This window comes from Phocoena sinus, chromosome X (assembly GCF_008692025.1).
Source record: "Phocoena sinus isolate mPhoSin1 chromosome X, mPhoSin1.pri, whole genome shotgun sequence".
In the NCBI taxonomy this organism is placed as follows: Eukaryota; Metazoa; Chordata; class Mammalia; order Artiodactyla; family Phocoenidae; genus Phocoena; species Phocoena sinus.
In genome coordinates this window covers 87,815,357-87,831,843 of record NC_045784.1, presented here as the reverse complement: position 1 = coordinate 87,831,843, position 16,487 = coordinate 87,815,357, and the positions used below count along the sequence as shown (strand labels likewise).

General features: G+C 40.8%; 1 protein-coding gene across 2 annotated transcripts; it reads right to left on the bottom strand.

Annotated features, from left to right (window-relative positions):
* Positions 1-12,934: 12,934 nt before the first annotated feature.
* On the bottom strand, positions 12,935-15,124 carry TCEAL8 (transcription elongation factor A like 8). Of its 2 annotated transcripts, XM_032619774.1 has the most exons (3): positions 15,010-15,124; positions 14,537-14,608; positions 12,935-13,925 (listed from the first exon to the last, which is right to left on the bottom strand). In XM_032619774.1, exon 3 carries the CDS (start codon positions 13,881-13,883, stop codon positions 13,530-13,532), a length of 354 nt encoding a protein of 117 aa, XP_032475665.1. In that variant the 5' UTR covers positions 13,884-13,925; positions 14,537-14,608; positions 15,010-15,124; the 3' UTR covers positions 12,935-13,529. The 2 variants fall into 2 exon arrangements, with proteins under 2 accessions (XP_032475665.1, XP_032475667.1); XM_032619776.1 differs by lacking the exon at positions 14,537-14,608 and having other exon boundaries at positions 15,010-15,122.
* Between the last annotated feature and the right edge of the window lie 1,363 nt (positions 15,125-16,487).

Below are 16,487 nucleotides of genomic sequence, written 5' to 3'. Positions count from 1 at the left end.
ATATAAGCATTGACTCCTAAATCTGTGTCTCTAGTCTATATCTCTCTTTTGAGCTCCATATTATTTTATCTAACTTACTTTTGGACTTTTCCACCTAAATGTCCTACCCTGAGCAAAGTGTTTTCTCACTTCTTCTCTCTCCACACCCAAAATCTCTCTCTGGGGTCTATAGCTAAATTAATGGCACCAGGATTCAGCCAGTTCCCCACACCAGACTTTCTCTTAGTGTCCCCTTGCAATCAGTCACCAACACCTGCTGCTTATGCTCCTTTAAACTACTGTAACAGCCTCCCTTCTGTTCTTTCAACAAAAAATTAACCAGTCCCTCTAAGAAAGAAATGGAAAATTTTATTCAAACCAAATTGAGGATTATAACCCGGGAACAGCCTCTCAGAAAGCTCTGAGAACTGTTCCACCCATAAGAGGTCAAAGCACGGTTATATGTTTTTGAGACAAAGGGCTGTACATGAAATGACGTATTATTGACAGATCTAAGTGTACAAAGTGAGTAGTGGATCTTGGGTTGTCATGGCCCCTTACAAGATCAAGAAGGAATGTTATCTTTTAAAGAGTTGTCTTATTGGTGCTAGGAGAATGTTGCTCTTTATGGATGAGCAGGTATTTCTGCTGATGAGGAGGTTTGGTCAATGCATAATATAGATACACAATGCACAGTAGAGGGGAGAGAGGAGGCCAAAGGGCAGAGAAAAATTTTTATGTTTAAATTTTTCTTGTCTTACCATAAAATATGAATTTTATTTCACACTTCCTACCTGAAGAATTGCCCCATCCCGTAAAAGGATGATTCCTGAATTCCAGGAAGATGTCACATTTAATAATCCTTAAAACAGGCCTATGAAATCAGCATCTCTTTGGGAAATTCTCATTCTGCTTTTGCAGAATTCTCAAAGATAAGAAGAACCTGATGTGTAAAGAACATTTTCGTGTATTCTCATATCAACTTTTAGCTGTTACTGGAGATGAACGCCATTTGTGTAATGTTTAGAAGATGAGAGTAAAATGTGGCTCTTGGGGGGCAACTTTATGTCCTGAGAGACCACTATACTATAGCTCTGGTATATTTCTAGTCTGAGTCCAGTTGCACTTTTAGCCCTTGTGTAAATACGGAATACAGTACTCTTGCTTTGGATTCTTTTGCTCTACGCCCATCCTTGCTACATCTTCACACCCTGTTATTCCATTCCTAGCATTCTTACGTTTCCTTCCACTCACTTTCTGAACACTTACTCTGGGGTTCCAGACCACTGCTTTCCTCCTGCACTGGATGGTGACTGAATGGGACAGGGCCAACGTTGATCCCTGTGACTCTCTTTTTCTGATACTTTCACTGCTGGCAAAGCAGCTCACATAGTCTGTCCACATCAAGATCTGATACAGTACTATGGGTTTTTCTAATTAAACTACATTCTTCTTTTTGTCTTAATCCTAATGTTGCTCCTAGTCCACTTTAACTGGATACTTAAATGCTCTCAAGTCCCTAACTCTCTTCCTCCCACAGGAGTCTGATCATATTCATGGTGTGTAGATATTACTATTTTAACTCTCACAAAAAAGTTTTGGTGACATGTGGTGGTCTGTCCCAACAAGCTGGCCTATGGAACGATTTCTTACACTGTTTGCAGAAGCAGAGTTCAGCCTGCTGTCCCTGTCTTTGTGTTCCTCTAAAGTTGTTTGCATAACCTATCACCTATGGACAAAGAATGTTACCTGTCATTTCAGTAAACAAAGAATGTTGCCACCAGCAAGCCATGTGCAGCCACCCCCTAACAGTGCACCCTGAGGGGAATTCAGGATGGAAAAGAAAAATAAGATATAGGCCCTAGATAATTAAGATACATATCTAAGGAATAATTTCAATGAGCCCAGATTCATGCATCTTCCCATACATGGGAAAGTAAAATCTTTAACTTGAAATGTCTGGTTTTATTTTGTCTTGTTTTGTTGTGATTAGCAGTAATCTCTCGTTCCACTACATGTTTTCTGGGGCGGGGGTCAGCAAAAACTATATATCCTGGCTCCTCCCTTGCCTCTTCAGAACGGATCCTCATAGCTATCTGAGAGGCTGTCTCTTGGGCTATAGTCCTCAGTAAGTTCCCCAAATAAAACATAGCTCACAAAGTTTAGGTTGTTTTTCTTTAGTCGACATACCTCATGCTTGAAGATAACTAAATTTGTCAATCTTGATTCTAGATTCTCATTCCGCCACCTTTTCTCTTGGAGAACTGACCAGATATCTCTGTCTTTTCCCCAACCACCACTACCACCAACTTTTTATTTTGAAAAAATTCAAACTTACAAAATATTTCAAGAATAGTAGAGTGAATGCCCATATACTCATTCCCTTCATCTAGATTAGACTCACCAATTAATATTCCAATTGCTTTCTCTCTCTTGTTATGTATTTTTCTATATTTTTTCAATGCTGAACTATTTTAAGTTAATCACAGACTTTATAATACATCAGCATTTTGTCTCCTAACAACAAGAACAGTCTCCTAAACAACCACAATACAATGATCACATTCAGGAAATTTAGCATCAATATAATACTATTATCTAAACTATAGTCCTTATTCAAACATTATATTTAGTTGTCATGTCTTTTAATCTGTTTTAATCTAGAACTGTGCTCTAGTCTTCTTTCAAGGCATTGATATTTTGGTGAGAATGTAAGACAACTGAAATTGTCAAACATTGCTGATATGAGTACCAAATGGTACAGGAAATTTGGAAAACTCTTCAGCGATTTCATATAAAATCAAACAGTTGCTACTTCTATGCCCCAGCAATTTTACTGCTGAGTATTTACCCAAGAGAAATAAGAACATATATGCACCAGAAACTTACACAAGAATGTTCATAGCAGCTGATACTGGAATGGAATATTTATAAATGAAATATTTCCTGCCATATCAGCAAACAAAGGGTGTCACAGTCATCAAGGATTTCAGCCCTCCAACGTGAGCCAGTGAGCCCTGAGGAAACTCAGGATGTGAAAACCCAGGATACTGGCCCCAGAGAGCTGAGGTGCATATCAAAGGAATGATTTCAGTGAGCCCAGACTCTTGCACCTTCCCATACACAGAAAAGCACTAAATTCCTTAACTTGAGATATCTGGTTTTCTTTACAAAACTTCTGATACCCCGCCTTGCCTCCTCGGAGCAGTTTCTCAGTTACCTGAAACTGTCTCCCCAGCTGCAGTCCTCATTTTGCCCCAAATAAAACTTAACTCACAACTTTCACGTTGTACATTCTTTTAAGTCAACACAGCTCATAATAGATTAAAAATGGAAACAACTCATATGTCCAGAACATCTGAATAGAAAAACAAATTGTTGTATATTCACGCTATGGAATACCACCCAGCAATGATTTTAAAAGAATCAACTGCCAATACACACAACTATAAGGATGAATCCTAAAAAACACTATATCGAGTAAAATGAGTGACGTGCTAGACACAAAAGAGTACATGCTGTAGGATTCCATTTATCTGAGATTCTACAACAGATAAAATATAATATAAATTGATAGAAATAAGCCGAGTGAGTACTTGTGGGGGGAGGGGGACTGGGAAGAGGACAGGAAACTTTGGAGTAATGGAAATGTCCCATTTTACACTCAATAGTATACACTTAAGATCTGTGAATTTCACTGTATGCAAATTTTACCTCAATTTTTTAAAGTGTGTAAATCAGAATATAAGCATCATGAAGGCGGGAACTTTGTTTTGTTCACTGCTGAGTCTCAGGAACTAACGAAGGGCCAGGGCACTTAGCAAGAGCTCAGTAAACATTGGGGAAAAAAGAAGCAGGCCTTGGAAATCATCTAAATCAATGGTATTCAAATGCATAATGGAGACTTTGACTCTCAACTTTAAATAGTATAGGTATGTCTTGCATTTGAAACTTGATATTATTGATCCACTTCTTGCCTTATTAAGAATCCTTTTGATCACTTACAAAGGTTTTGAAATTAAAAAATGGTTATTACAGCAAAAGTTTCTCTGACTCTAACCCTTTACTTTTCCTGCTTTTTCATGCGTTCTCCACTTTACATGGTGAGCCTCCAGGATTAAGGGATAAACTGGCTAAAAGTGATGAGTATGTGTCTATGTAGGGTTATGCCTATATTGTTGGATAATGTTTATCTTAGTCCAAGTGGTCAGTATCAGCAGGCAGTTGAAAATAGAGTCTCAGGAGAAAAGTCTGAGATGGATAAATTGATTTTGGCTGACACATAGTTGGCAACCAGTAAGTATTTGTTGAATGAATAAATAAATGAAATTAAATTTGTGAGTCTCTAGCAAATTCAACTGAGTGTATATCCTTCCAATATTTTGCTATACCTGTACATTTTTAAAGCAGAATTAAAAATCATTTTCATAATGTTCTTTGAAATTTTTGTTTATTGCTATTTTATTTTTGAAAAATAAGATCATTTAAATGGGAGAATATTTAGAAAGTAATTATGAAATGCCACCTTGTGACCAAAGACAGGAATCCAGCACAAATTTAGCTGACAAGGGAGAGTGGCAAGGAGGTAGCATAGAGAGGGGAAGCCTCTCAGCCAGGACCCACAGAGTTCTGACACTTATGCCAGGTTCTCCTCAGAAGTAAGTGGGAACAGAAAGCAAATGAGGAACTGCAAGATCCAACAGCCCCTATTTCAGCTAAAGAGAAAGGAGGAACAGAATTATACTATTTTCACCTTCATGACTTTTTTTTTCTAATTATAAAAACTGAACATGCTCATTGAAAATGTTAAAATTGGAAACAGAGAGAAGGATAAAGATGAAGTTATAAATTTCCTGTAATAACACCATCTAGAAATATTCACTTCAAATATTTTGATAAATACCTAGAAACAAATGACAATGGAGACACAACGACCCAAAACCTATGGGATGCAGCAAAAGCAGTTCTAAGGGGGAAGTTTATAGCAATACAAGCCCACCTTAAGAAGCAGGAAACATCTCGAATAAACAACCTAACCTTGCACCTCAAGCAATTAGAGAAAGAAGAACAAAAAAGCCCCAAAGCTAGCAGAAGGAAAGAAATCATAAAAATCAGATCAGAAATAAATGAAAAAGAAATGAAGGAAACGATAGCAAAGATCAATAAAACTAAAAGCTGGTTCTTTGAGAAGATAAACAAAATAGATAAACCACTAGCCAGACTCATCAAGAAAAAAAGGGAGAAGACTCAAATCAATAGAATTAGAAATGAGAAAGGAGAAATAACAACTGACACTGCAGAAATAAAAAAAATCATGAGAGATTACTACAAGCAACTCTATGCCAATAAAATGGACAATCTGGAAGAAATGGACAAATTCTTAGAAATGCACAACCTGCCAAGACTGAATCAGGAAGAAATAGAAAATATGAACAGACCAATCACAAGCACTGAAATTGAAACTGTGATTAAAAATCTTCCAACAAACAAAAGCCCAGGACCAGATGGCTTCACAGGTGAATTCTATCAAACGTTTAGAGAAGAGCTAACACCTATCCTTCTCGAACTCTTCCAAAATATAGCAGAGGGAGGAACACTCCCAAATTCCTTCTACGAGGCCACCATCACCTTGATACCAAAACCAGACAAGGATGTCACAAAGAAAGAAAACTACAGGCCAATATCACTGATGAACATAGATGCAAAAATCCTCAACAAAATACTAGCAAACAGAATCCAACAGCACATTAAAAGGATCATACACCATGATCAAGTGGGGTTTATTCCAGGAATGCAAGGATTCTTCAATATACGCAAATCTATCAATGTGATAAACCATATTAACAAATTGAAGGAGAAAAACCATATGATCATCTCAATAGATGCAGAGAAAGCTTTTGACAAAATTCAACACCCATTTATGATAAAAACCCTCCAGAAAGTGGGCATAGAGGGAACTTTCCTCAACATAATAAAGGCCATATATGACAAGCCCACAGCAAACATCATCCTCAATGGTGAAAAACTGAAAGCATTTCCACTAAGATCAGGAACAAGACAAGGTTGCCCACTCTCACCACTCTTATTCAACATAGTTTTGGAAGTTTTAGCCACAGCAATCAGAGAAGAAAAGGAAATAAAAGGAATCCACATCGGAAAAGAAGAAGTAAAGCTGTCACTGTTTGCAGATGACATGATACTATACATAGAGAATCCTAAAGATGCTACCAGAAAACTACTAGAGCTAATCAATGAATTTGGTAAAGTAGCAGGATACAAAATTAATGCACAGAAATCTCTGGCATTCCTATATACTAATGATGAAAAATCTGAAAGTGAAATCAAGAAAACACTCCCATTTACCATTGCAACAAAAAGAATAAAATATCTAGGAATAAACCTACCTAAGGATACGAAAGACCTGTATGCAGAAAATTATAAGACACTGATGAAAGAAATTAAAGATGATACAAATAGATGGAGAGATATACCATGTTCTTGGATGGGAAGAATCAACATTGTGAAAATGACTCTACTACCCAAAGCAATCTACAGATTCAATGCAATCCCTATCAAACTACCACTGGCATTTTTCACAGAACTAGAACAAAAAATTTCGCAATTTGTATGGAAACACAAAAGACCCCGAATAGCCAAAGCAATCTTGAGAACGAAAAAAGGAGCTGGAGGAATCAGGCTCCCTGACTTCAGACTATACTACAAAGCAACAGTAATCAAGACAGTATGGTACTGGCACAAAAACAGAAAGATAGATCAGTGGAACAGGATAGAAAGCCCAGAGATAAACCCACGCACATATGGACACCTTATCTTTGATAAAGGAGGCAGGAATGTACAGTGGAGAAAGGACAGCCTCTTCAATAAATGGTGCTGGGAAAACTGGACAGGTACATGTAAAAGTATGAGATTAGATCACTCCCTAACACCATACACAAAAATAAACTCAAAATGGATTAAAGACCTAAATGTAAGGCCAGAAACTATCAAACTCTTAGAGGAAAACATAGGAAGAACACTCTATGACATAAATCACAGCAAGATCCTTTCTGACCCACCTCCTAGAGTAATGGAAATAAAAACAAAAATAAACAAATGGGACCTAATGAAACTTCAAAGCTTTTGCACAGCAAAGGAAACCATAATCAAGACCAAAAGACAACCCTCAGAATGGGAGAAAACATTTGCAAATGAAGCAACTGACAAAGGATTAATCTCCAAAATTTACAAGCAGCTCATGCAGCTCAATAACAAAAAAACAAACAACCCCATCCAAAAATGGGCAGAAGACCTAAACAGACATTTCTCCAAAGAAGATATACAGAATGCCAACAAACACATGAAAGAATGCTCAACATCATTAATCATTAGAGAAATGCAAATCAAAACTACAATGAGATATCATCTCACACCAGTCAGAATGGCCATCATCAAAAAATCTAGAAACAATAAATGCTGGAGAGGGTGTGGAGAAAAGGGGACACTCTTGCACTGCTGGTGGGAATGTGAATTGGTTCAGCCACTATGGAGAACAGTATGGAGGTTCCTTAAAAAACTACAAATAGAATTACCATATGACCCAGCAATCCCACTACTGGGCATATACCCTGAGAAAACCAAAATTCAAAAAGAGTCATGTACCAAAATGTTCATTGCAGCTCTATTTACAATAGCCCGGAGATGGAAAGAACCTAAGCGCCCATCATCGGACGAATGGATAAAGAAGATGTGGCACATATACACAATGGAATATTACTCAGCCTTAAAAAGAAATGAAATTGAGATATTTGTAATGAGATGGATAGACCTAGAGTCTGTCATACAGAGTGAAGTAAGTCAGAAAGACAAAGACAAATACCGTATGCTAACACATATATATGGAATTTAAGGGGAAAAAATGTCATGAAGAACCTAGGGATAAGACAGGAATAGAGGCGCAGACCTACTGGAGAACGGACTTAAGGATATGGGGAGGGGGAAGGGTGAGTTTTGACAGGGCGAGAGAGAGTCATGAACATATACACACTAACAAACGTAGTAAGGTAGATAGCTAGGGGGAAGCAGCCGCAAGGCACAGGGATATTAGCTCGGGGCTTTGGGACAGCCTGGAGGGGTGGGAGGGGGAGAGTGGGAGGGAGGGAGACGCAAGAGGGAAGACACATGGGAGCACATGTATATGTATAGCTGATTCACTTTGTTATAAATCAGAAACTAACACATCATTGTAAAGCAATTATACCCCAATAAAGATGTTAAAAAAAAAAAAAATTTTGATATTTATCCTTAACCTGTGCTTGTGTTTTGCAGCTGGCTTTTTCACAAAACAGTATGTAAGGAACAGCTTTCCGTGTCAATGATATATTTCTAGATTATATTTTGTCATTCCTGACAGCAAGACTTTCCTCATGATTTCACATTTTCTGGCAATTAAATAAAATGGAAATGTGAAGGGAACTTTTTCTCATCCTAAAATACAGAAATGGCACCAGAATTCATATATGATGTAAATGTATATAGAATTCAATTATTTCTTTTATAATTCCAAATGAATGAAAGTTTTTCCATTTAGTTTATGTACTATTTGTTTCTTTTAGGCAAGGGAGAAGGTTGGATGAAAGGAACGAGCACAGACTTTTGGGGTTCCTATTTGAGAATTATCTCAGCATTATCTGATGATAATGATGATGACAATGATAATGACAACACGGATGATAATGATGATCAAAGATCTAACATTCTCTGAAAGCCAGGAATTTCATAGTTTTCTGCATTATTTCCCACTACAGTCTTGTGGGTTATACTCATTTTACAGATGAATGAACCAATCTGGCCTCACACTTCTTATAAGCAGAGAATCCAATTCTAGCCAGTGTTTTCTGATTATACTGGGTCCACCCTTTCAGATGATGGATTTCCAAGGCTTCGCCAGTGATTGTTACAATCCTTCACAGTATGACACCTGTGCCCAACAGGAATCCATTGGTTATTCACTCAGTACTATCCCTTGATCATAATGGTGATGATGATGATAATTATGATGATAACAGCCATGATGGTAATGGAAAGGAAACTTTATTTTTGATCTAAGAGTTTTATGTCCAGACACCCCATGGGTCTCCAAGAAAAGATTTATGCAAGGTCATGTACTGTAAGGGGAAGAGTCCAGATTGGAACTCAAGTTTATCTGACTCTAAGGTCATATACATAACCACTTTGCCTTCCTAAACCCAAGAATGTGAATTTCATCTTCACCTTATTGCCCAACCAGAAAAAGTGGTAACGATTTCTCAGATGACAGACCTAAAGAGCAAGGGTCACAATGGCATTGCTTCCTCCACCATCAATGCCTGCAAAAGCATCTTTGTACCAATTCATAACTTGACTGCCATGGCCCCCAAGTTGTGGGCTAGGACTACAGCGCATGGGGTTGTTCAAACAGGAGGCGACACCCCTTTCCTCCTGAGCTGTAGGGTCACATGTCTTTGTAAGCTTCCTCTACCTGGGCTCTCTCCTCTACCTCTGGGTCTGGACTGATGCAGACATCGGAAGCACTGCATCAGGCACACACAGAACTAAAGTCACTACAGAACCACCCAAACAGGCCCAGACACAACAGAGGCCCTTCTGGAAGTCTGAGCAAGGTGGGTGGGAGAGGCATGACAGAGATCTTGTCTAAGAGCTATCCCCGTTTTCACCCCAATTGCTTTGGGAGCTATTTCACTGGACACTGAGAGAAGGGTCAGCCCTTCCTGCTTTAACTCTAAGTTACCTGATCAGATCCAGTTCAGGCAACTGCTTGGCCAAAGACTATCAAAACCAACATCTTCAGTTAGTGAATTTTGAAGTCTTATCTTCTTCCCTTAAAAAGTTCCCATCCTTAGGTAGGCAAATTCTTAGGTATTTTATTCTTTTGGATGCGATGGTAAATGGGATTGTTTCTTTAATTTCTCTTTCTGATCTTTCATTGTTAGTGTATAGAAATGCAACAGATTTCTGTATATAAATTTTGTATCCTGCAACTTTACCAAATTCATTGATGAGCTCTAGTAGTTTTCTGGTAGCATCTTTAGGATTTTCTATGTATAGTATCATGTCATCTGAAAACAGTGACAGTTTTACTTCTTTTCCAATTTGGATTATTTTTATTTCTTTTTCTTCTCTGATTGCGATGGCTAGGACTTCCAAAACTACATTGAATAAAGGTGGTGAGAGCAGACATCTTCGTCTCATTCCTGATCTTAAAGGAAATGCTTTCAGTTTTTCACTGTTGAGTATGATATTAGCTGTAGGTTTTGTCATATATGGCCTTTATTATGTTGAGGTATGTATATATATGCAATGGAATATTACTCCATTAAAAAGAATGAAATAGGGCTTCCCTGGTGGCGCAGTGTTTGAGAGTCTGCCTGCTGATGCAGGGGCCGCGGGTTCGTGCCCCGGTCCGGGAGGATCCCACATGCCGCGCGTAGCGGCTAGACCTGTAAGCCATGGCCGCTGAGCCTGCGCGTCCAGAGCCTGTGCTCCGCGACGGGAGAGGCCACAACAGTGAGAGGCCCATGTACCGCAAAAAAAAAAAAAAAAAAATGCCATTTGCAGCAATATGGATGGACATGGAGATTATCATACTAAGTGAAGTCAGACAGAGAAAAGACAAATATATGACATTGTTTAAATGCTGAATCTAAAAAAAAAGGAATTTATTTACAAACCAGACTCACAGACTTAGAGAATGAACTTATGGTTACCAGGGGGAAGGGTGGGGGGAAGGGATAGATTGAGAATTTGGGATTGACATGTACACACGGCTGTATTTAAAATAAAATGCCTTTCCATAAAAAAATAAAGCTTTTCAAACAGTGAAAACAAAGGTTCCCATCAAGCCCCCTTGTGAAAGAATAAGGGGGTAAAGGAAGTCTAGTGCTCTGACCTGCAATGGGGACAGTCCTTGTCCTCCAGGTATGTATGTCCAGGACAGCCTGGCCTTCAGCCTAGAAGAGTCTGGTGCCTGCTGCAGGCTGGAGCACTGAAACCAAAGTCAGACCACCCTGGAGAGGGATGTGCCTTGGGGGAGCCCTTCCACATCCTGCCCCGTTCCAAACCTCAGTGCCAGTGCACTGGATTCATCCCATCTTATAATGCTGGCAAGTGAGTTCCTGGACCTTCATCTCACTCCAGCCTGACCAGCATCCATCAGGCTGCCATAACTTTGAAGAATGGGCTGGTGACATGAACACTCCCCCCAAATGGCATCACACAGTGAAAAAATTTTTAAAAAGCCAAAGAGCACAGGGATGGCTCATTGTTTTCTGAGCTGAGCACAGGAGAACTTTAATATATTTTATTCATATTGGAAGGAGTGAATGCATGGCCAAACATTTTCTTGATGGTGTTCCATCAAGAAAAATGCATCTTATATAGTTCCCCCCCTTGATTTTTTCTTGTCTTTGTTAAAATGAATCTTTAAAATTTTATATATAAACCTGTCAACCTTTTCCTTTAAAAGTTCATACTTAAAAAGATAAATGCTGTTATAGGCTTCTACTTCCTGAATTTCAATTAAAGTTCACCAGTATTTTCTTCTAATTATTTTACTTTCATATTTGCAATAATGGAAAGCATACTGTATATACCAGTTGTCCTCATGCTTCAGTGTATAGCATCATCACCTGGAGGAGTTCATTACCTGTTACTTCTACAGCCCACCTCCAGGCAGTAAGTCTTAGGTGGGGCCCAGAAATCAGTATTTTAAAGATGCTCCCCAGGTGATACTGATGCAGGTGATTATGCATGGCTTTGATAAAACATTTGGAGTGCAATCCATTCCATGAACTGTTTCTTTCTGGAATTGCTTGTAATAATACCAGAAAAAAAAGACTTGTAGAAGATTATTGAGTCAATAGCAGAATTTGGACAAACCTACTGGCTCCTTAGCAATAATCAATCAAGAAATCAATTAAATATTGAAACATGATGTGTTACAAGTAGGTGGGATATCAGGAGGAAAAGATAGTCTTTGATCTGTAAGGAAAATATAATTCCTAACATTTACATAGAAGCCATTCTATTTTAAGTGTATTTATAAAGTTTTTGCCTTTCCAAGTTTTTTTTTTTTCACGTATCAACTGGGGATGGGATGGGGTGAAGGGAACTGTTCCCTTAGATCTGTTTCCTGTACTGCTTTGTGCAATTTATGCATATTCTGAGTCTTCTGAACCAGTAGGGCAGGCCTGACAAGAGCCTTCAGGGAGAAATCATCCCACAAGAGAAAGAAGACAAAACCTCAGTTCTTAGACTCCGAGCAGCAACTCTGACTGTAGCATGACATCTTTTGCTCAAATTTGAACCCTGGTCCAACCCCCAAAATGGACTCATCATGTCTGACTCCTATGGAGGAAGTGTCCTGTGGCTGAAAATGGAAGGGGCTGTTTTACTAAAAACTGCTAAACACTGTGGCACAAGCAATCCTGGCACAGTCCCCACCTCTGTTAAGCATCACTATAAAGCAGAGAGAAGCTTTAGAAGACAGAGTGGGGATTCAACGCACTGGGGACTCCAGGAAACTCAACGGGGCTTTCGCACTCAAGGACTCCACTGCACCACCAGCGGCAGGACCAGCAAAGACCAAAGAGCCCAGCAGAAAAGGCAGCAGTGCCCAGCAGGCCTGGCAGGACCCAGGGTAGCCAGGGGTGGGGCTCAACAGCAGAGGCCTGGCATGGAGCCCCCACCTCCCTGCCTATTGGACTTGTTCCTGAGCGCAGGTTGTCATGCCAGGACCCTCCCTCCCTCAAAACTGATGTTCTTTAGTGGGTTGGGGTTCTGTATGCATAGGTGGTAACAGGAGTCCACCAAGCACAGCTCAGAGTCACCTCATTTCTTCCCCACAGCAGCCCTGTGAGGCAAATGTTTTCCCATGAAAAGACTGAGTCTTAAGCAAGTGTATCTGTAATAACTGCCAGTTTTATTCCTCTGGCTAAGAGATCCAGAAGTAATTTGAGGTTTACATTTTTTTTAAATAGTTCTTTCATCAAGAATTTAGGTCCCCCCATTGCCCTTATAAGCTGGTTGCAAATTATTTGACTCTTAATTATAAAAAAAAACTTTAATTCTTTTTGTATGTGTGACGTGTTCATTAAAAAATACATATAAGCAAAAAGAAAAAAAACTCACACCACACAGAAATAAGCAGTTAAATTTTTGATATATGTATGTATACACACGCACACACACACACACAACTTGAGATTTTCTCCTACATATGTGAGCTGATACTAAATATGCTGTAACCTGTTATGTTTTACTTTACAATATGGAATGAACATATTTTCATGCATATGTGTGAAACTTCCCAATTGAAAAACAGACCTGGATAATGTGTCAAAATACAAAATCCAGATGCTGGTAATAAGGACACTACGTAAAACAAAACTCCACCACATGATTAAAAATAAAACAAAAGTCAAAGATACATCAGAAAATGCTAACAGAAAGAAAGCAGGGGCCAGATTTTAATATCAGACAAAAAAAAAAAGAATTCAAGGCCTAAAGCACACAGGATAAGGACGGCTGCGTGAATGTCTTTGTTTCCAATGCATCATCACAAACTTGTTTCTTACTCTTCTTATCTCTTCCCTAAGCCTTTCCAACTCATCTACTCCTCTTATCATTTCTTCTGGGTCCAAATGCCTAACCGGAGTGTCCTCTTTATATCCCTGACCAGGCTGAGTCAGCCCTCCTCTAAGGTTTCCTTCTGCTTCCTGGCTTTCACCTTCTTCAGATGGTTGAGGATTTCTTTCTGCCTCCTGTGGTACAGCTTCCATAGGGCGGTCTTCCTCAGCCTTGGGCATGTTCTGTGCTTTTCCTTCATTTTCTTCACAAGACTTTTGCATGTTGAGTATTTTTCTCTTATTTCCTTTTTGAATAAATTAACCCTGGAAAACAAGGAAACAAAACGACTAGATGCCAGGCAAATGGACCAGCAGTCAGAGCATGGGTTTCCATAGAGACTGGCCTCTTCACATTCAGGTCCCTAATTGTCAAAGCTTTCCAACTAGAGAAAACTAGATCCTCAGGCCCAGAACTCCCCTGGCCCCACCCCTTTCTCCCCCTCCCCTTTCTCCCCCTCCTGCTCCAGCTCCATCTTCTCGCTCCCGCTCCAGCCCACTATTTCCCAGCAGGCCCTGCTACAGGCCTCTCCTAGCACCGAAACGGGAGCAGCGCGGAAGCAATTAACCCCTCCCTTGCCTCGGGTCTCCCAACACTCCCGCCCTTTTGGGCTTTCCCAAGCCATTCCAACCTCCTGCCTCTCACCTGAGACCGGCTGGTCCAGTCTCTGGCCTCCCCTCCCCCTTCCACGTCTCTCCAGTCTCCTCCCCCCCCGCCCCCGCCCCATTTCCGTTGCAGGCTCTGCACAGGCCTCCGGCGCTTCAACCGGATGGAGAGAGGCGGCAGCGACCCGGGATGGGCTTTGGTGTCATCCGGACTCACACCCTCCCCCACGACCACCCCCAGGGACCTGAGGCAATTCCACCTTTACACTGACCTGCAGGGATCCAGGGGATTTTCCTCCCTCTTCCCTCACTCGATTTGGGTCGCTCCCAAAAGACCAAGAGTCCTGCAGACAGGAGTGCTTGGTGAGCAGGTCAGTACCTGAATCACGGGTCCCTTTCACGATTCTAGGCCTTGTTCGTCTAAAGTTTCCCCACGTCCTCATCCTCTCCCTCCTTTTAAGGCAACCCCGCCCTCCTTCCCCCGTGCCCACCGGTTCCCTGCAAGCAGGGAGTGGGAGACAAGTTATTTCCAAATTGTTTCTATGTCTCTGTCTTGGGACCCTCAATTGGCCGCCCTTCTCCCTCTCCACCCCCACCCACCCCCAAACATCCCCAAATTTCCGGCACAAAAATGAGAGTTTGGCGGAACCGTAGTGTTGGGAAAGCGGTACCAGCCACGCCTGGTTTCTGCTCTCTGACTCCTAGGCCCTAGGGTCCCGAAGGCAGCGCCCACCTTTATACTGACCTCAAAGGATCCGGAGCACTTTTCTCCTCCAGCAATAGGGAGCTGCTACAGGGAAACAGGCCCTGGACTATAAGGACTTCTGCACACGTCGACTCCTGGTCACGTGAGGGTCGCGTCATCAATGAGCTCGAGTCTTCGGTTACCCCTCCCATTTAACACTGCAGCCCGCCCCCTGCGTTCCCTCCACTTGATACTGTCAATCTTTTTTCGTATTGGCCAATCAGAGACAACAAAACTGGTATCTTCTCCCAGCAGTTTCTACTCGTTTTTCTCGGGTTACCAGGGGGAATCAGCCGCTCGGGGTGAATCGACCATTTCTCGTTCTTCTTTGGGGAATCATCTCTCTCTCCTGCTTCCAATTTCACCTCCACGCCTCCCCCAAGGTCCTCCAGTCCACCATTTCCCTTGGAGTCCTGTCTAGCATTAAAATGGGGGAAGGTGGTAGATGGGGGCGGGAGGGCGGCTAGAAAAGAATGTGGGAGTGAGGGTGTGGGATTTTTTTTTTACTAGTTCTCTTGAATAGTTTTCTGCTTTGTGTAATGTTTTAAACAATCAGCATACTTTTTAAAAATGATTTTTAGGAAAGAGATACCACATAAGCAATATTTGGCACAATATGGAGGACAAATTAGTTACATGAATTTTTAAGACTTTGGAAAAGTTTTCTAATGGCTGCAAATGAAATGACAGTTTTCACAACATATTGATTTGTTAGAAAAGCTTTTTAAAATCTTATTAAAGCAGCGCCTTTAAAAACTGACCCCAGGGCTTCCCTGGTGGCGCAGTGGTTGAGAGTCCGCCTGCCGATGCAGGGGACACGGGTTCGTGCCCCCGTCCGTTAGATCCCACATGCCGCGGAGCGGCTGGGCCCGTGAGCCATGGCCGCTGAGCCTGCGTGTCCGGAGCCTGTGCTCCGCAACGGGAGAGGCCACAACAGTGAGAGGCCCGCGTACCACACACACACACAAAAAACCTGATCCCAAATTAATCTGTGGGAAGAGGCCCAGTTTTCTCTTGCGTAGCAATTTTATGTAAGTAATCCACTACTTTTTCTCTTTCTGGCTGAACTCAAGTTATCAAGTATTAGATGTCTGACCTTTTCATGAGGACTGCTGCATGGCTTCTGCTTGAGTTTTAAGTGGAGGCTTTAGGCACACTGCCTCTTCTCATGTCCTCTGTAGGATCCAGTGCCTTGCTAATCAGATGAGTCTATAAAGGAGTCAACTTTACTTTGGAACTCAAAAAAATGTGTTGGAAAATAACTCTCATACATCCTTGAAACACTCAGAAAGGAGAGAGTTCCCTCTATCTCACCATTTGGTGTGAGGCTTTTTAACAGGTGGAATTTTTGTTCATGCATGCCACTCTTGAGATATTCTGATATCATTCACTTTGATACATTAGAAAAGAGAACTATCAACATGCATAATTGTTATGATCAGAAAGCAGAGAGGACATCATTGCAGTAAAAATATTAG

Coding starts and splice junctions, on each gene's coding strand:
- TCEAL8 (XM_032619774.1), bottom strand. CDS start 13,883: ATGCAAAAGTCTTGTGAAGAAAATGAAGGAAAAGCACAGAACATGCCC.